This window comes from Myotis brandtii, unplaced genomic scaffold, assembly GCF_000412655.1.
Source record: "Myotis brandtii unplaced genomic scaffold, ASM41265v1 scaffold1071, whole genome shotgun sequence".
In the NCBI taxonomy this organism is placed as follows: Eukaryota; Metazoa; Chordata; class Mammalia; order Chiroptera; family Vespertilionidae; genus Myotis; species Myotis brandtii.
The window spans coordinates 1,239,082-1,260,383 of record NW_005353634.1 but is presented as its reverse complement, the minus strand read 5'-3'; the positions used below and the strand labels follow the sequence as shown (position 1 = coordinate 1,260,383).

Sequence of the window (21,302 nt, the reverse complement as noted above, 5' to 3'; positions counted from 1 at the left end):
TGTTTTATCATTTACATTTGCAGCTAGACATGCATTCTCTTTCAATTGTTAACAACATTCTGGTTTTTCTTTAGGACTACCACCTGTCCCCATCTCTCTATCCAGGTGCTACTGTCACCTCTGGTGCCAGTTGGGCACATGACCTGGGTCTGGCCAATCAGAGCATTTTATTTCCTTTGAGTCAGTGACTGATTCCAGGATGAGTACAGGATGCAGCCATGTAATCAGGTTCAACAATAGACCATCCTCTGACTTCTGCTTAAGACATAGGCAAAGAACCATTCTCTCCTCCCACTGAATGTGAAACTACGAGGCTTGCGCCTGGAGCTTCTGGCAGCCAATGTGCTTCCGTGAGGAGAGAGCCAGTCCGAGAAAGAACAAACCTGAAAAGCAGAGTCAAGAGGTGGAGAGAAAGTGAGTCCTGGTGCATCATATGAAGCAGTGCTTTCTGCCCGCCTGTAGTCAGCCTTGCCTCCGACTTCTTCAGTTTCAAGAGCCAATACATTTGGTATTTATTGCCTTAGACCATAGTGAGTCATGTTTCTGTTCTTATAATGGAGAGAGTTCTGATTGCTAGAAGATGATCGCTAGGTTGGTTCTGCATTTCCTGTAAAAATTTCTTGCTTTTTAGAGAAGGGAGAGGGAACACAAGGAACCTCTATTCCCAGGAAACTTTGCCAAGAAACAGACTGAGCACCTGGCCTGGTCAGTGGAGAAAAAACAGCTAGAATTCAGAATTAAAGTCTGTCCTGAAATATCATGAGGATGTATTGGTTCAAATTAAGGTTTATTATTTTTAAGCATTTGTGAGCATTTATTTAAACTACTTTGGAAGGCTGCAAAGTGTCCTCAGGTTAAGAAAACAAGCTTTGTAGTTGAAGCTTGGGAAAGTGATTTCATTTCATTGAGCCTCCGTTTCCTCATCTATAAAATGGGCACACCCAGAGTGCCCATCTCAAATAATCATTAAAGGCACATATAGCACTCAGAACAGGATATCCATAAATAGAAGCTATCACTATTAATAATGCTCTGAATTTTTCTTTTTGGGTTGTGTGATGAGTCCTATTATATCCTTGGACCAGAATTAAAAGTCAAAATAATTTAAAATAGAAGCACAAACTCTAGAAAAAACACACATATTAAGTGTATTAAACATTCTGTATGCTGCTTAAGATTTGTTTGCTAGCCCTTCCAAGCGGTAGGTAAAGGGAAATCTAAACCTGGTGTTTTCCTATTTCCAGGGAAGAACGAAGTTATCCAATGGTGGTCTCCTTTCTCAATTCAAGGCTGTTTTAAATTGTCAATGACAGTCCTTCTCCTGATGGAAGTAAGAGTTCAGGCTGAGCTTTACCTCCTGAGCACTTAAACATAAACCAAAATAAAAGGCAACAACAAACAGTACAACACAAATCAAAAAGCGTAATTCAAACGAATGTTTGTTTACTAGTAGTAGCACATGCCTGGCTCTATGCTAACTCTCTTTCTGGACCATCTGTGTCTATCACAACTCTGGAAGCTAGGAACTCATCACCATTTTATAGACGAGAAAAATGCAGGCCCCGACGGAGAGGACTGTTGGAGGACTCACAGGGGTAAGGGGAGGCTGGGATGATAAGCCAGGCTGCCCGCCTCCAGAGCCACCCGTTAGTCACCACGCATCGCCTCCTTGCCTGTGTCCTCTTAAGCCTGCAAGGTGGGAGTCCTTGCCCTCCAGCTCCTGAGCCCACATTGTTCACTGTAGGGTTGAGAGAACCAGGAGACCTAGTTCCCACGAGTCAATACCCCCAGGATCACCCAAAAGGCCGATAGTGGGATTTTCCAGTGGCCGCCTCAGACTGTGGGCAGAACTGAATCACATTGAGGAAAAAGGATGTCTCTTGGGAAAAAATTGTTCTATTCTCATCATATATGTTTCTTGCTCTGAAAAGCTGGAGAAGATGTCTCATTGTGGAAGTATAATCACTCCTTCCTAATGAACCACTCAATAATTTTTCTGATTACATGCGATTACTCTGGGAACCAGATGTGGGTAAAAAGTATCTACTCTTTTTTACTTATTTTTGAAATACTGTGCTCAAAGGGAGAAATCGAGAAGTTTACTTGAAAGAATGATTTATTTTATGTGAATTTAGTATTGATAGCATGCCTTGTTCTGAGGTCAATTTGAAAATGGTAATAAACGCCTTCCGCCACCCTGACCATCCTTGACATTTCCCCTGTCACCATGATGGTTATTATCTCAGGTCTTCGTGGTTGTTGTCAGATGTTGCCATTGGCTTGGCTCCCTGTGGGGGGTGTGTGTGTGTGTGTGTGTGTGTATGACTTGGGGCAACAGAAATCAATGAAAGATATGAGCAGAGACTGAAACAGTATAGTCATGTGCCACATAATAATGTTTCTGTAAAGAATGGACCACATATTTGATGATGGTCCCATAAGGTTATAATGGAGCTGAAAATTTCCTGTTGCCTAGTGACATCATAGCTGTTGTAATGTCGCAGAGAGGAATGTCCGTGGTGTGTTACTTGCTTACCTTAGTGGCATCGTCATCACAGGAGATGACAGTCCACGCTTCGTTGTCTCTGGAGACCTTCCAGTGGGGCAAGATGTGGAGGTGGAAGGCAGTGCTATTGATGGTGCTGACCCTGTGTAGGCTTAGGCTAAAGTGGGTGTTTGTGTCTTAGTTTTTAACAACAAAAAAAAAAACTTTAAAAAGTAAAAGAAAAAAATTAATAGAAAAAGGCTTATAGAATAGGTAAATAAAGAAAATATTTTTGTGTAGCTGTGCAATGAATGTGTTTTAATCTGCTATTTTAAACATCTAAAATTTTTTAAAATTAAAAAGTGTGAAGTAAAAATGTCACAGTAAGCTAAGTTTAATTTATTATTGAAGAAAAAAATTAAATACATGTAGTGTAGCCCAAGTGTGCAGTGTCTATAAAGTCACAGCAGTGCATAGTAATGCCCTGGGCCTTCCCAGTCACTCACCACTCACTCCCCGACTCACCCACAACCACTCCATCCTACAAGCTCCATTCAAGGGCCCTATACTGGTGAAGCATTTTTATTTCTTATGCCATAGTTGACTGTACCCTTTCTGTGTTTAGGTATGCTTAGATACACAAATGCTTCCCACTGTGTTATAGTTGCCTACAATATTCAGTACAGCATCATGCCATACCGGTTTATAGCCTCGGAGCAGTAGGCTCTACTGTATGGACTAGGTGTGAAGTAGGTTTGTGTAAGTGCACTCTATGGTTTTAGCACAATGACAAGGTCACCTAATGATGCATTTCTTAGATCATATTCCTGTTGTTAGGCGACACATGACTGTATTAAGGAAATGAATATTAATGATCCTCATCATACAGCAATGACCAGTGTGTGGTTGCTGATAGTCAAGGTCAACACAGTGTATGACACCAAGGGCATTATTTGCACTATATTCAGACATAGTGGAAGGCAAAAGTGATTGTATTAGGAAACTATGGAGAGGAAAGGGCTGAAAAGTGGTTGAGGTGGACACGTGTTGCTTCTTGGCTGCCCAGAACTCACTTACTCTATTTCTAATAGTCCAACATTCACTGGGAATCTCCTCTTCTAGTTCTCTCAGTGCAGGCGGAGCTAACTGCACCCCAGCTCTAAAGGTGACATGTGACCCAGGTCTGCACAATCACAGCTTCATAATCCCCTGACTGCAGAAATGGATAATGACAAGCCACTGGACTCCACGCTTCTTTGCTGAGATTTCTGAGATAGACCTTGATGTAGTGACTTCTCAGCCTGGGGACAAGGCTGAACTGCTTCTGAGAAGTTCCTGAGATTTGGGGGCTTGATTGTAAAATCATATTGACTCGAGCAGACATACAGTCAGGAACGAATGCTGATCCAATGGCAAAAATACAAGTTTGTGATGCACTGGAGGCAAATATTTTTCCATAATAAATGAGCATTGTATAAGAGAGACCAGTGTTAACAGCAGGAGGGCATTAGGGAGAGGAGTTCAGGGAATTGTATCATGAGATGTTCTGGATCTAAATCTGCTGCAGGATCCCAAGGTTCAGGACGTGATGTGTCTCCCGAGTTGCAATAAGCTTCCCCAAGCTTTCAAGATTGCTGTAGTACAGGACTTTATTTGTATGCTCATTCCTTTTGCCAACTGAGTTTTCACAATCAAAGATGGAGCTATCGCTCTTTCTCCAGTCATCTGAAGTTATCTCCAGTCTTTAAGGCATCTTGGTTATTGTTTTCTCCATCTCCCATCTTTTCTCCCACCGCCATGGCTAGACGAGGCTTTGCCTCTGACAGTGTTGAAAAGATGTTTGCATTCCATTCAGTACAACACTTTGAACTCTTTGGAGAGAGGTTGTAGAAATCTAATCCTATATAATAAAAGGCTAATATGCAAATAGATGGAATGGCAGAACAACCGAACAACTGAACAACTGGTTGCTATAACATGCACTGACCACCAGGGTGCGCACAGGAAACATGGCGGGTGTCAGCAGCAGGCAGCAGAGCACAGAACATGGCGGGCATTGGCCAAGGCCGGATGGTGGAGCAGGTGAGCGGGGGTGCCAGACCAAGGTGGAGCACCGGTCGCTGTCATCGGGGCAATCCTTTGGTGGTTACTGAAAATTCTTTGCTCCTGCACACCACGGTCCTGCCTGGTGCTCGCACCCACTGCCAGTGCCTGGCGCTGGCCCCGATCACTTGGCGCTGTCAGCGGATGTGAGCGGTGGCTGCCGGCCCTGATCCCCCCTCAGGGCTTCTCCACCTCCCCCTGCTCCTGAGGGGCGATCGGGGCAGCAGCCCCCTCTTGCAACTGCTGTTGGCACCAGCCCCAATCACTCTGCGCCATCAGCGGGTGCGAGTGGGGCTGGTGCCGTTAGCACATGGGAGCAGCCGGAGCGGGGCTGCCAGCAGACAGGGGACTGAGGGCTGTGGCGGGAGGGACTGGGCAGGGGCACGGAAGATGGGCCAAGACCTGCCCCTGTGCCTTCCGCAGCCTCGCGGCCCACAGTTCCTTTCAAGGTGCACAAATTCATGCACTGGGCCCCTAGTAGAAGAATAAGCTCTTGTGGCAGACATTTGGTAATTTATTATCAAATTTTTCAAAACTCTTTGAATCCGTGTTTCATAGTAAGCATCAGCCAAGACTCAAGGAATCATATTTCTATTATCACAGTCATAATTTATCGCCCATTGTACTTACTCCGCCTTCTATTTTTGCCTGACATTCTGCCACACACTGCTGAGGGAGAACTGCCTTGCGCAGCTCTATTCATCATTCTGTTTATCCAGGCTGTGCTAACATGAAAAAAAATCTGAAAACATTCTGTACAGTAATTATGTATAAGGTACCACCATTGATGGGACTTAGAGTTTTAGAACTTCCTCAGGTGCAAAGGACTGAGGGATGATTTTGGATTATAACTGGAGATTTCTATTCATGTCATTCTAGGAAAGGTATGTTTTCTCAGACCTTTTCCTGCTTACTGAGCATTTACTCTCAGCCTTTGAAAGTCACTCATTGGCCTTTGTATTTCCTAGTTGCTTTAGGACCATGATAAATTAACTCAAGAAGTACTTGAATTGCTGAACACAGGAAGTATTCTCATAAACTACAGACAGTTGACCCTTGAACAATGCAGGGGTTAATGGTGCCAACCCCTGTGCAGTCAAAAATTCCTGTATGACTTTTGACTCCTCCAAAACTTAACTACTAAATAGGCTGTTATTGGCTCAGAGCCTCACTGATAACATAAACAGTTGATTAAGACATATTTTGGCCCTGGTCGGTTTGGCTCAGTAGATAGAGTGTCGGCCTGGGTTGTAGGCTTGATCCCCAGTGCGGGCGTGCAGGAGGCAGCCCATCAATGATTCTCTCTCATCACTGATGTTTCAATCCATCTTTCCCTCTCCCTTCCTCTCTGAAATCAATAAAAATATATTTTAAAAAGACACATTTTCTATATTATATGTATTATATGCTATATTTTTTGTTGTTTATCCTCACCTGAGGATATTTTTTCCATTGATTTTTAGAGAGAGTGGAAGGGAGGGAGAGAGACACAGAGAAAGAGAGAAACATCAATGTGAGAGAGATACATGGATTGGTTGCTTCCTCGTGTGCCATGACCAGTGTCAGGGATCCAGCCTACAAATGAGGTATGTGTCCTTGACCTGAATCAAACCCGAGACCCTTCGGTCTGAGGGCTGACACTCTAACCACTGAGCAAAACTGGCTAGGGCATATACTGTGTTCTTAAACTAGAGAAAAGAAAATGCTAAGAAAATCAGCCTTGACTGGGTATCTCAGTTGGTTAGAGAGCATCCTCCCAATACACCAAGGTTGCAGGTTCAATCCCCAGTCAGGACACATACAGGAATGAACCAATGAATGCATAAAAACCAAATGGAGCAACAGGTTGATGTTTCTCTCTCTCTCTCTACCTCTGAAAAAAAAATCATAAGGAAGAGAAAATACATTTACAGTATTTACTGAAAAAATCCCACATATAAGTGGACCTACACACTTCAAATCTTGGTGCTCAAGGGTCAACTGTATTTGGCCTCTGGTGGCAAATCAGAAATCAGAGACAGGCACTGCAGGGTGCCTTCAGCAATGAGACAGGAACCCACTTCTTTGGGAATCAGTACTGAGGTGTTTCCCTTGGAGAAGTCAGCAGGGTACAGCAGCAGGAGAAATAATCTGCTCCGAGATATTGGAACTGCCTTTGGCCAGAAAAAAAGTCTCTAGATTATTCAAAGGGGAAAAGGGATGGAGAAAATAGAAACAGCAAAAGTTTTGTTTTCTCCAGAATAGCTGAATGTAGCTTTAAAAACATTAAAGGGAATACTTCTGTGGCGCTCCACTCCCTCTTGTGGTTATGTGGTGTCACTGTTTTCTAACTATTGTACCAACTTTGAGTTCCTGCATAAGGCACAAATGACCAAGTTGTTTAACATGAGAACATATTTAGATTGGATATAACAATCCAATCAGGCAAAGATGCATTGAGGATCTATGCATAAATTTGACATGTCTTTCAGAGACTTAATAATGAATCCACCTGAGAAAAGTTGTAAATAGCACATTAATCCACTGTTCTCACCAAGAGATGGTTTCACAAACACTTTCCCCACCAAATGTTGGACTAGTATGGGGATTTTATGATCTGAGGAGGAAAGAAGGCACTGGATTTTCACCCTTCCATTCCAGCTGAGGGAAAATAATAGCAATTTCCTCTACAAAAATAAAACATGTAGAATCTGTATATTATATTTTACTATATATGATATATGCAATGGCACTGAAATTATTTTATTTTTTGGGCATTTTATTCTCTATTATATACTCCTCTCTGCAGAGGAGTGGAACAAATTACATAGTTTAAGTGGGATGTCCCTTTTATAAAAACCTGAATGGATGGGCAGCTGTCCAAGAAAATTTGCTAGAAATAGATTCTGTTTTTCTAGAAAAATGAGTTGGCAGCAAATTTTAAAGTGCTGTGCATTGACTTGGGATTGTTCTCATTAGGGTCAAGTGCACCCATTTTGCTGCTCAGCAGTTTTTAGAACGTTGGTTAGTTATGCTACATCAAAACAAGAGTGGATTCTTTGCAGGCACAGACTTATAAAGGGCATTCTTTAACTGGCTGGCTGCTTGGGCATGGTCAAGGTAGCTGTAAACATTTGCCTCCCCTGGTGTGGTAGACAACTTCTAAGATGGCCTTCTACCAGGTATTCCCAGGGAATACCAAGGGGGTATTTATGCCCTCATGTAATCTCTCCCCTTTGAGTGTAAGGTGGACTTTTTGACTTCTTCCAATGAATTGAATGCAGCAGAAGGAATGGGATGTTACTTCCAAGATTAGGTTACAAAAAGACTATGGCTTGCCAACACTTGGAAACAACCGAGATGTCCTTCAGTAAGTAAATGGATACACAAACTCTGCTACATTCAGACAATGGAATATTATTTAGTGCTAAAAAGAAGTGAGCTATCAAGCCATGAAAAGACATGGAGAAAACTTAAATGTGTACTATTAAGTGAAAGAAGCCAATTTGTAAAAGGTCACGTACTGTATGATTTCTACTATATGACATGCTGGAAAAGACAAAACTATGGAGACAGTGAAAAGACCAATGGTTGCTAGGTGTCAGTGGGAGGAAGAGGATTTTTAAGGCAGTGAAATTATTCTGTACTAGAGACCTGGTGCACAAATTCGTGTACCAGTGGGGTCTCTCAGCCTGGCCTGTGGGATCGGGCTGAAACTGGCTCTCTGACATCCCCTAAGGGGTCCGAGATTGCGAGAGAGCACCAACCAGGCTGAGGGACCCCACCAGTGCACAATCAGGGCCAGGGAGGGACGCGGGAGGTTGGCCAGCCAGGGAGGGACCACAGGAGGGCTCTAGGGCATGTCCGGTCCATCTTGCTGAGTCCCAGTCTGCCAGACCCCAGCAGCAAGCTAACCTACCAGTCGGAGCATCTGCCCCTGGTGGTCAGTGCACGTCATAGTGACTGGTTGACCGGTCAACTGTCTGCCCCCTGGTGGTCAGTGCACGTCATAGCAAGCGATTGAGTGGCCTTAGCATATCTTTAGCATATTACGCTTTGATTGGTTGAACAGTTGACAGGTCACTGGACAACCGGATACTTAACATATTAGGCTTATATTATATAGGATGATACTATAATAGTGGCTAGATGTCATTATACAATTGTCAAAACCCAGAGAATGTAGAATACGAAGAGTGAATCCTAATGTAAACTATGGCCTTTGAGTGATAATGATATGTCAATGTAGGTTCATCAATTGTAATAAATGACCACTCTTGATGGGGGCATGTTAGTGATGTGGGAGGTGTTCATATGTGGAGGCAAAATGTATATAAGAACTCTGTTTTCTGCTTAATTTTGCTGTAAACCTAAAACTGCTCTTAAATACATATATTTTTAAAAAGACTATGGCTTCTATCTTGGGTGCTTTATTTTGCTCTCTCATATGCCATGTTGTGAGTAGCTTTATGGAGAGCCCATGTGGCACCCATGATGTCTGCAGCCAGCAGCTGGCTAAGACCAGAGGTCGCCAATGGCCACAGGAGTGAGCACGGAGTGGATACTCCCCAAATGAACCTTGACATGACTGCAGCCACAATGGACACCTTGATTACAGTCTCGTAAGACACATCTCAAGAGACTTTGAGCTTAAGGAACTAAGATAAATCATGCCCAGATTTCCACCCCACAGAAACTGAGGTGATAAGTAAATGTTTGTGATTTTAAACTGTCTGGATTTTGTAGTACTTTGTTATGTAACAATAGATAGCTAAGATACCTGTTAAGCTACCTCTCGTAATACAATTTTTAAAGAGATTCTTTAATAATAACAACTAGATGATAAGTGCTTACACGTATAGTTCATACTAGAAACTCTATGAATAGTTAAGCTTAAATATATCCAACCATCTACTGGTATGAGGATACAGTCATAATCACTGTTCTGTTCTAGAGTAAACTATCAATTCCTCCTCATAAAATGAAGAAAATTAATGTACTAAGCACTTACTATTTATGAGGCACTTAACATGGTATTTTTTAAGAGGAGATTAGAGTAGTTAAACAATTCATGCAAATCCGAATTAGATAGAAAGGGAATGAGATGGGATTAAAACTGAGGTGTCACTTTAATGACAAAGGTAAAAGTAACTTATATGACTTTCTAGAACTTTTTCTGGCACTAATCTGTGTTGAATGGTTAGGCCTTTCCCTACAGACCACAATCAAGTGGGGTATTTTATTCACATTTATCTCAGTAGCTGATAGAACAGACAAAATATCAGTAAGGATATAAAAGACTTGAATAATACAATCTGCAGATTTAACTTAATGGCCAGATATAGAACGCCGAGCCCTAAAATGCAAATTACACATTCTTTTTAAGTACACTTGAATTCTTTGCTAAAATTGATCATAAATCTCAATATATTGAAAAAGAATTAAAATTGAAGTATGTTATCTTATAATAAATCATTAAGCTCAAAATCAAGAATAGATTATTAGGAAATCCCTTTATGTTAGGTATTAAGAAGTATACCCATCCCTGGCTGGGTGTCTTGGTTGGAATGTCATCCTGTACACCAAAAGGTTGTGGTTGGATTCCCTGTCAGAACACAACCCCAGGTTTCGGGTTCAATCCCTGGTCCAGGCGTGTAGAGGAGGCAACAAATCAATGTTTCTCTCTCACATCTCACTCTCTCTCCCTCTCTCTCTCTCTCTCTCTCTCTATCTCCCTCCCTCCCTCCCTCCCTTCCTCTCTCTAAATATCTATCTATCTCTCTCTCTATATATATATAGAGATAGATAGATATAGATATATAGCTATGATTAAAAGTATATATTACTTTTTTTTTTTCTGCATAAGGTCCAAACTGGGACATCTATTCAATGCTAAGAAACAAGATAAAGGAGAAAAAGTTTAGTAAAAAATTAACTAGATTTCTACCTACTAAGCTGAGCTTGAGAAAAAGCCAAGACTAAAGTGCTCCAGTCTAGAGGTGCTAATAATGGGTCTGAAGTTCATGCAAAGTACAGCTGCCTTTGCAGTACAGGGTCCCCTAGAGAGCTTTTGTGACCCCTGGAAAGAAATGCCTGTCTCTATCCAAGACCTGATCCTGACATGCTGTATGAGGTCCTGGAAGATCTGTGTTGGTTCCCAAAGGAATCTATGTGTTTTTGTTTGTTTGTTTGTTTGTTTTTAAAAAAATTTAACTTGGCTTCTGTGGTTTACAAGTCCTAAATCAGCCCGTGCAGCTGCAATCTCAGGTCAGCTGCAGCTCAGTGACAGCTGACAGAATTTTCAGGAAATGAGGTTCAGAGCTGCTGGGGTCAGGAACCATGCCCATCATGCCCCAGGTAGTCTGATGAGGATACCATTATCCTTGCAGCTGGACCCTGGACACTGCGATTCATGCCTCTGACACTGCTGCCATTGAATGTTGCCCACTCCCACTACAGCTGACGCCATTGTTGCTTCCATTTACCACCAGAGTGGATTTGGCATAGTTTGTCATTCCACCCCAATTCAATGCCTTGGGAGAAGCATCTGATTGGTAGAACTTAGGTTGTGTGCTACGCCTAGATGCAAGGGAGGCTAGGAAGGTACCTAGCATTTCAGCCTCTGAGGTTAAGATGGAGGTACTGTGTTCCTTGGGTTCAGAGACTGAGAAGCAAAGAAGAGAAGAATATTGTTTCACTGTAATATCCCTTCATGTTTTCCCAGCATCAGGGTTAAGCCATAAAGCGTGGTTTCTCTCTTAGAAGCATGACCCCTTAGAAAAGAAACATCCATAAGGTCAAAGCAGAGAAGACAAACTTAGGAGGAGTTCTAACCAGCAGGAAAGATTAAACAGAATTCTTACTGGGAAGGCAATAGAAAGGGTTAGGAGGGTAGATAATAGGGGCAATGGTTGGCCTGTATTCTTTAGGGCCCCAACACCCCTTGTCCTCTTCTTGGTCTGGGCTTGAAGAGATGGGTCAGTGAAAAGGACAGAAGCACCCAGATAGATTTTGACTCTGAGAAGACACTGCCAAGCAAGTGACCTTGAATCATCATAGGGTGACCATAGCAGAATGGCAGTAGCCTTGTTGTTAGTCTATGTGATGAGCAAGCTGAAGGTCCTCTGCCTGTCTCCCTTGGCTCCTGGCTGGCATAATTTTTAAAAAATTTTATTTGAATAAATTTTTATTTTGAAATATGTTTACACTTACATAGAAAATGCTAAAATAGTTTACAGGGTAAGATATAATGCAAACAGGTTCTTGGGATAACTAAACCCACACACTGATGTAAATGTGATTCAGAGGCTAGATAGATTTGAATTGGGGCCCAGTGCAGGTGGGTTGAGGACCACTGAGACCCCTCTATGATGCTGAGAAATAAACAACACATTTTATCTGCCACATACTTTATCAGTAGGTGGGGGGAGAAGCAGAGACCAGCATGGCTTTAAGGACCACATCTACCTTTGCCAAACCCTTCATCTATGTTAAGGTGACCTATAGGCTAGGAGAGGGAGGAGGGAGAAATTCTGAAAGATAGCACTTACCCCAAACAGGCTGAGTTATTTTTAACTGACAAGTTTAAGTTTCCTTTTCTGCCTCCCCTCCCACAAGAACGAGAACTTGAGAGCAAGATGAGACCTTTAGAAAAAAATAATCTATACTTCTACTGTATAGGAACACTTTCTGTAGTGTTTTAAATTACATTCCTCACTGTACTTTTATGACTGTCATTCCTAAATCTGTACTGCCTCTCATTCATACTCAAGGCATATTTATTTGGGCACTTACCAGGCACTTGTTAGGCACTTGCATTTATCTATGCTTGTTGGCGTTGATCTGGGACTAGCCAGTGCCCTATGTGAGCCTGGGAAGTGGAGTATTGGCTCCCAGCAATGGCTGATGAAGCCTTAATTCTCACTCCCGTTGTAGGTCTGTGGTGGGGACACCTCACTGTAGGTTACAACTAGGTTGATCCTGAAAATATGGATACACACTGCTTTTTTTCCCCTTTTGTTTTCTAATTACTTTTTTAAAACATAAGAACAGGGTTATTGGGTTAAAGAGGAAACATTACAACACAAAATCAAAACAGATACCCGACAAGGATATCTGGGCACTTGCACCAGGTGGGGCTTGGAGAAAGGGCCTAGTGCACAGTTCACTAGGGCATCTCCAGGGATCTACTTTGTGGAAATTTGGCTCTGCTGCATTGCCTGGCTACTTCAGCTTTCTCTGCAGGAATTAGGGGTGTGGAGGCCAAAGTCTACCAAGCTGTCACACAGGCTTACCCTTGAACCTAGGATTCCCACATGGGCGTGCCCAAGGCTCACTTTTGCATCTTGATTCAAGCCTGGATTCATAATGCCCTTGGACTAGACCTCCGGGCCTTCCTCGTGGCCAGTATGCAAAGAAGGTCGTCATCGGTCTGAACCAAGGGTAGACTCGCCTTTTCACAGAGCAGCCTGTGTGGCGGGCAGCAGAGCTAGTGCCAGCATGGGACTGAGAGGAGGGCTCCGTCTCCAGGCAACCCATCCCATTGGTTGGAGGAGGCACTGGGACAAGGTGAGGTCTTGGCCCAAAGCTTTAGGAGTCACCTCTTTCATATCACAAGGGCTTTCTTATCTTTGGGCCCAGTGCCCCCAGAGTTAGTCTCCTGGGGTTTCCATGCACACTGGAATTCAGGGGTCAAATGTCATAAGGCAGACGTGCTCAAATGGTTAGGAAAGCAAGTTGCTGTTTTAGGGCCAGCTTTCAGCCAAAGGACTGCTCTTTGGAGAGTTAGTCTTGAGTTACAGAGAGACTTCTCTTGCTGTGCCTGAACACTGAAATCAAACTCTCAAAGCCCTGCTGGTGTGGCTCAGGGGTTGAGCATCGACCTATGAACAAGGAGGTCATGGTCTGATTCCCAGTCAGGGGGCATGCAGGCACCAATCCGTGGTTCTCTCTCATCATTGATATTTCTCTCTCTCCCTCTCCCTTCCTTTCTGAAATCAATAAAATTATATTAAAACAATAACAACAAAATCTCTGAGCTCTAAAAACCACAGTTGTCTGCGAAGCATCTGCAGCTATAGCTTCCCTTCACTTCCCAAATGCAGTGTGTCCCAAGTTGCAGGCATGTTCCCTCTAAAGGCTGCTCTTCTCCCACTATTCCTTTTCTGATGACTGCCACCATAACCTAGATTCTCAAGCCAGAAATATGGGGGTTGTTTCAGTTGTCCCTCCCTCACATCCACATCCAATTAATCACAAAGCCTTCACTCCATTTCCAAAAATATCTTAACATTTTTCCTCTTCAACATTTCCTCTGACTTTACTTCTGACCTCCATAATTTTTCCGAGTAGGTTTCTTCTATCATTCTCCTTGTCAACCTCCAATCACTCCTCAGTAATAGCGCAGAGCGATGTTTCCATGATATAAATGTGTTCTCTGGAGTAATGCTGCTTAAAGTCATTCTCAGCACTAAATTAAAACATCTAAATGTGATCTGACAGACTGCTTACTTCTGCGGCCTACCCTCTCCCTTCTTGCCCCCGCCCCCTATCTAGCTAGTATTTCATTGCCTGTAATGTTCTTTTTTCTTTTTTTTGCATAGTTCACTTCTGAAAGTACTTCGTGCGTCATCTCCTTTGGAAAGTTTCTCCCTTTCTCCCCAACAGGGATAGGGTCCGTTTATTTTGGCACCATTTAGCTAACTTGTACATATTTGCCACAGGTCTTACACTGTTATTAAAGGTTTATATTTGACTTTGGGTAACTCCAGATGACCTTACTGTTCATCTGTAAACTTGTGCTTAATAAATGTTGACTGAATTACATCATAGGACTGTTATCAACATACAAAACCAAAAATCATTTAGGGGCACTTGTTAACATTTTTTTTGGTCCCGCGATTCTGTTTTGGGGAATCAGCGTGGGGGTCCACGACTATGCATTTTTGACAGTTCCCAGATGAACTTCATGCAGGAGGTCCAGAGATTACATTCTGAGGCATCTTTACTCATTGGTAAGGGTGCCATTCCTTCTTAGAGGCTGTTTTGAAAGCTACTTAAGGATAGGGGCTGTGTCTCTAAGCTAGCTCCTAAATCCAGAAAACGTTTGTTGAGTGTATGACAAAACAACGGGTGAATGAATAAACTCAAGGTGCCAAGTCAGCTATTTTACCACACAAGTTCCAGCAGCTCCTATTACTAATTCGTGCAGCAGAAATGGGCTTTCAACCTAAGCCTCTTGGGCGGGCTCTCCCCGCTACCTCCCAGCTGGAGGCACGCTGGACTACATTTCCCAGAGGGCCTAGGGTCTCCGCGCAGGCGCACTTGGAAAACTACGGCGTCCGTCTCCTTCCCAGAAACTGGCAGGTCACTCGCACCCGCCTCCTCTTTGCCCGTCTCCTCCCTGTCCCGCAGTCTGAGCTCCGGAGGTTCTGCTTGTGTCTGTGTGTGTCTTGCAGGTTGGACTCATGGCCTCGCCGCTGAGATTCGACGGGCGGGTGGTTCTGGTCACCGGCGCCGGGGGAGGTAAGCACGCGAAGGCTGGAGGGCACGCACTCCCTGGGGTCGCGGCTTGGGAGCAGCTGCCGTCCGGGCTCAGTATGGGGCTGCGGGCGGCGGGGTGGGGTCGGGGAAGGAGCGGCGTGGGGAGCGAGGGGCTGGACGCGGTCGGATGGGGGGAGAGGACGTACAACTGCTGTTGTCGGGACACCGAGTCTGTTGTGGAGGGAGAGAGAGGTGGGGCTGGCGGCCGTGCGTGGGGGGCCACGAACTCCTACCCACACGGTCAGCTGCAGCCCCGTCCCCGTCCCGCCCTGTGCAGCCACCCGTGGCCCCAGAGTTGCGCGAGGAGGGAGGCGGGGCTGGGCTGCGGGCTGCAGAACGAGGTGAAAGTCCTAACTGAGCTCCTCTCTGCGCATCAGGGGCGGCTCTTCCTGCCTTGAGACTCTCGGGCCTCACTCAGGTCTTTAAAGTTGCGGGAAAGCGGCTGGGGGCGCCCCCGCCCCGGGAGTGGAGCTGTCAGTTCCTTGCCTCCGAAAAGTCCCTCACTTAGCGGTTCCTTTCCTCTGTCCCATGGCTTTAGGCTCTCTGATTTCCATTCCGGAGAGGGCCTTCTTTAAAGAGGCATCTAAGAGTCCTCGTTAAGTTTGCATACTTATCAAGCCAAGCACTCTGCACTAGTCCCCAGTTAACCTGTGACTTCAGTTACCGTTGACCCAAAAATTTGTTAAATGGGAAAATTCTAGAAATAAACTTCAGGAGTTTAACATTGTGCACTATTCTGAGTAGCGTGATGAAATCTTGAGCAGTCCCGCTCTGTCCAGCCCTGGATGCGAGCACTAATTGGCATCCTCTTATATATTTTTCCCGAGATATTCTATGCCTGTAAAACCTGTATTCATTTTTGGATGTGTACATTTATACCTTATATCTTTGAGCTGGAATTAAACATTTAATTACTATTTAATTTAGAATTAAATATGTGATTGGTGATTGTGTCATTAAAGTCCAGTGCAGTATTTAAGAATCGCCAGATATTTGAAGCAGGAAAGGATTTAACGTAGCCATTTGTGTTTTAGGCAGTTCCTCTTGGAATGACTGGTGGAACAATACAGAGCAGGCCCATTAGGAGCCACAACCTGTGAGGCTGCCATTAAACTGCTGCAGCCTCATCCGATACCAGGGATGTAGAACATGGAAGCTACCATCCAGATTTAGGGAGCTAGGGTAAGAAGTTGCCACTACGTCCACGGGTTCGAAATACCTAGGAAGTTTCAAGAAATCTGCTCCTTAACCAACAGCAACAGCTAGAAGTCACAGTAAGGTGGCGTCTGCCTCATTTCCACTTTCCAGATTTCATGCAAATGCGTTTAATGGTGGAATCCAGTTCCCATCTAGCATCCTAGCAGCCAGGTAGAATGGTAGGAAATGATAGGTAGAAAAGGTAGAAAATACAGTTTTAAGCTTTTTAACCTCTGCAAGTAGAAGAGGGTGAAATACAGGTTGAGAGTACTAATGAAGACATAATATAATTAATTGCTCATGGTTACTTTAAAATAGGGATTGAGTTGAGTGGACTAAAACTTACCCTAACATTTGCTCAACTTTTTGATTATTTTGTTTTTCATTAGGACTGGGCCGAGCCTATGCTCTGGCTTTTGCCGAAAGAGGTGCATCAGTTGTTGGTGAGTTGACATTTTTTTTCTTTTTAATCAGTAGCTGGCAGCTAAAGTACGACAGTTCACAAGCCAGCCACGCTTGTCTTTATATCACTAATGTGTCAAGGTCAAATTTCATTACTAATCTTTTCTTCTGCCAGCAAAAATCCCCCCCTCCCCTTGAGGCTGACTTTATAACTTACATTTTAAAGTAAACTACTTTCACAGAATTTGCAACTTAACAGAATTGATAAGGATGGGATGCCATTCATGGTATAAAAGGAATTTATTGCATTTGGTGTATTGTGGGCTATCATTTTTTGAAATAGAAGGCTCATGCAAGAGAAATCTCTTAAGTGTAAATACATTGCTAAGAGTAAGAAATAAATGCATTTGGAGAACTAGAAGTTTAGACTTAGGGAATCCAAAGTATGTTGTTCTTTTTAAACATATCTTTAATCAAAGTTTTTCACATGGAAGCTTTTTACAACAGTTTTTAACAATTTTTTATTGAAGGGGTGGTTAGCTTGAGATTTATTATGAGGGGTAAGTTGGAAGGTGCTGCATTGAAGAGTCTCAAAAGGTGGGAGGTTTTTGTAATATAAGTGGTGTGGACTGGCCTGATGTACTTGGTTGTGGTGTGAACACAGGGGCAGAATTGTCTATATCCAAGTCTTTGTGGGGAATAACTAAGTGCTCAGTGCAGGGTAGGTGGGTAGGGCAAATGTTATGGCCCAATATTTATTAGTATCTTTTTCTGGGATAAAATTGTTGGCTTCCCAATCCCAGTTTTCTTATATCTTACATAGAGATAAATTTCCCCTCATTTGTTTATAGAGACATAACAAAAGAGTAAGCAAGCAACCAGATTTTCTAAACAAAGAAAACCTAAGCAGGGCATTAAATATATTATGTTCCCTCACTGGGGATGTGTAACCAATGTTTATGGAAAGGACACAGAGACTTCGGGTGTTTCTTGTTTAAGGTCATAGCCCATGTCTGTTAATCCGATCTGCTTCTTGTGGCAAGGACACATTTTGACACTGTATTTGGCTAGTGGGTGTACAGTTTAGGTCCTCTTTGCCAGGTTTTCCTAAGTATATTTCATGTCATGGCATAATGTCACATGTTGTTACTGTTTTTTCTCTTCTTTTATATTGCAGTTTTTTAAAAATACATTTTATTGATTTTTTACAGAGAGGAAGGGAGAGGGATAGAGAGTTAGAAAATGTTGTTACTGTTTTTTCTCTTCTTTTATATTGCAGTTTTTTAAAAATACATTTTATTGATTTTTTACAGAGAGGAAGGGAGAGGGATAGAGAGTTAGAAACATCGATCAGCTGCCTCCTGCACACCCCCCACTGGGGATGTGCCCGCAACCAAGGTACATGCCCCTGACTGGAATCGAACCTGGGACCCTTCAGTCCGCAGGCCGACGCTCTATCCACTGAGCCAAACTGGTCAGGGCTATATTGCAGTTTTTAAAAAAATATTTTTACCGTATAACTTTTTATTTTCATCTGTTCCACTCAATTCTGTAAGTGCAAGGACCTCGTTTTATCTTCTGTATCTTCTAAAGGACCTAGAATGTTGCTTTGGGCAAAGAAGCTACTTTTTCATTGGTTCTTTTATTGTTTGACATAGGCTTTTTTGGGGGGGGTGGGGGCAGGGCCTGGTGTGTCTTTGAGATTGGTTGAATAAATTTCTGTTTTCTTTTTTGTTGTGACTGAGATAAATTTTTTAGGTTATAAACTTGTTTTATGAAAAGTTTACAGCAGTGTGTTTTTGTGGGGATCAGCTTTCCTATATTTGCAACCTTTGTTAAATTTTGATTAGGAGCTTTTAAGTTCTAAAAGGCAAACAGGGACAGCGTGTCTATTTATTTTGTCATTGCCTTAGAGATGGTATTGCAGCAGGTGCTGGTGAAAGTCTAAGAAGGTAGAAAATGTGTGTCTTGGAAAAATATTTGCCAATCTTGGCTGAGAGCGCCAGATTTAGTTTGGTTTAGGGGAGAAGTCAATCTGTGTGAAACTTTTGGTTGTTGATTTCTTCCACTTCTAAGTCTGTGACTTACCTGTGAACTTTCTAGGCATAAATGGGTTGTGCTCTTTCTTTCCTGATCAACACCGCCCTCTACTTTAGTTTTTTAAAAACAGATACCCTGCTTCTAGATTGCATCACATGTGCTAACATTTCTCCTGTAAAGTTTTTCTTCTGCTCAGCATTTTTTTTAAACCTGAGTAAGCAAAATATTTTAAAGAGGAATAAACAAACCTAGGATGTTATGACATCAGAGAATCTTGTTTTCAGAAAAATCTGTGACTAGCTCGGAGGCCAGTAAGAAGCAAAACCTTAAGAAAGAGAGTAGCTTGTTTATCCTTTAAATCAGCGGTTCTCAACCTGTGGGTCGCGACCCCTTTGGCGGTCGAACGACCCTTTCACAGGGGTCGCCTAAGACCATCCTGCGTATCAGATATTTACATTACAATTCATAACAGTAGCAACATTACAATTATGAAGTAGCAACGAAAATAATTTTATGGTTGGGTCACAACATGAGGAACTGTATTTAAAGGGCCAGAAGGTTGAGAACCACTGCTTTAAATCAACTTTTGCTGGCTTATGCTGGATTAACAAGCACATTTAAATGGTTTACAATAACAGGATTATTTCATGCTTATGTGACCTTTCATCTTCTGGTCAGCTGTGTCTCTGCTCTGTGTGTCTTCCTAATTTCAGGATCCCAGCCAAAGGAGCAGCTTCCATCTGGGACATGGCTCTTGGGACAGAGGAAAAACAACAGTAGATCCACTTGGTGGCTCTGAGAGCTTCTGTTCAGAGGCAGGCCGCTTCCACTCACATTTCATTGGCCAAAGAAAATCACTGGCCACGCCCAAAGTCCCGGGCATCACTTAAGATACTCTCTAACTTCATGTTAATAGGATTGCTACATTTTATATTCCGTCACGTAAAATTATGGGAGATTTAAATCTGGGTATAAGACTGCTAAGCCTTTGCTTTATATTGTAACAAGGGTCATCTGGTTTTGTAGAAATTGTATCTTTCAGAAAACGTTTGCACGAACCTGAAGAAAATATTGGAAATGGAACAGTTTTGAGGTTTCCTCAGTAGGTGAGCTGTACCCAGTTTCCTGATACTGAGTTTTATCGTGAGGGCATGCATGCAGTGATTGAAGTGTTCAGTAAGAAGGACCTTTTCTTTGATAGTAAGAAAGGCAGAATGTTTTCTGTTCTTGAACTGGAGAAGTAACACCTTTGAGTGATTGAAGTTCAGTTTTTAAAAGTAAGATTGACATGCTTTCTTTTCTCTGCTGCAGTTACATAATTGGTAAAGGTGGGTCTGAAGTTCATGTGTTCTGATCAGTGCCCGTGTTTTTAACTGCTGTGTGATGGTGATAGCTGGAAGGTGAATTGTAGTGGTAAAAGGGAATTGCCTGTGATGTTAGGTCAGGCTTCAAATCCTGGCTCCGCTACCAAACTACGTGACCTCTGAATATTAGTAGCCACCGTACCTAACTTCCAGGATTATGGTGGAGATTAAATGACACAAAAAATGAAAGCCCTTTGTAAAGGGAAAAGAAAGGAACCGATGCAGGCGCTGTGCTCATGAACCAGATATGTCAAAGTGAGCCTGAGGTCTTGCTTGCGTAAGCAACATGTTTCTTTTACAGTTGCTTAGAGAAAAGGGCCTGCCTTAGGCCCTGGTGCATTCTCTTCAAGTGTAAGGAAAGTGCTTTGCTTAGTAATTGATTAGAACATAGATGCCAATTGAGTGAATAAGTTAAATTTTTATGACACAAGAAGATTCCAGTCAAGGGCACATGCCTGGGTTGCAGGCTTGATCCCCAGTGGGGGGCTTGCAGGAGGCCGCCAATCAATGATTCTCATTATTGATGTTTCTCTCTCTCCCTTTCCCTTTCTCTTAAATCAATAAAAATATATTTAAAATCAACTAAATTATACTTTTTTTAATTAAAAAATTAAAAAACATTTTGTTAATTTTAGAGTGAGAGGGAGGGAGGGAGGGAAGAAGGGATGGAGAGTGAGAGGATAAAAACATCAATTTATTATTCCACTTATTTATGCATTCATTTATGCATTCTTGTATGTGGCCTGACCAGGAATTGAACCCTCAACCTTGGTGTATTTGGACGATGCTCTAACCAACTGAGCTACACAACCAGGACCTATGAAATTATTCTTAATGCTATTGTTCACTATAGGAAACTTTATCAAAATGGGGAAAAATCACCCTGGCTGGTGTCGCTCAGTTGGTTGGAGTGTTGTCCTGTGCACCAAAAGGTTGCTGGTTCGATTCCCAGTCAGGGCACTTGGCCAGGTTGGGGACTTTGTCCCTGATCAGGGTGCATGCGGGAGGCAGCCGATTGATGCTTTTCTCTCACATCAGTGTTTCTCTCTTACATCGATGTTTCTCTTTATCCTTCTCCCTTCCTCTCTCTCTCAAAATTAACTTTAAAAAGTGGGAAAATGTCCTCAAACAGAAATGTCTAGAACAGCCGTGGGCAAACTACGGCCCGCGGGCCGGATCCGGCCCGTTTG

The 21,302-nt window shown here is 42.9% G+C and overlaps 1 protein-coding gene across 2 annotated transcripts in view; it reads left to right on the top strand.

Annotated features, from left to right (window-relative positions):
- Nucleotides 1–14,884: 14,884 nt before the first annotated feature.
- Nucleotides 14,885–21,302, top strand: part of HSD17B4 (hydroxysteroid (17-beta) dehydrogenase 4) — a 66,694-nt gene continuing 60,276 nt past the window's right edge. Inside the window, exons 1-2 of one of the 2 annotated variants that reach the window (XM_014541633.1) lie at nt 14,885–15,091; nt 16,696–16,749. In XM_014541633.1, the coding sequence (XP_014397119.1) occupies nt 15,034–15,091; nt 16,696–16,749 (112 nt within the window). In that variant the 5' untranslated portion in view covers nt 14,885–15,033. The remainder of the gene's footprint in view (nt 15,092–16,695; nt 16,750–21,302) is intronic. The other variant, XM_005857090.2, reaches the window with a different exon arrangement.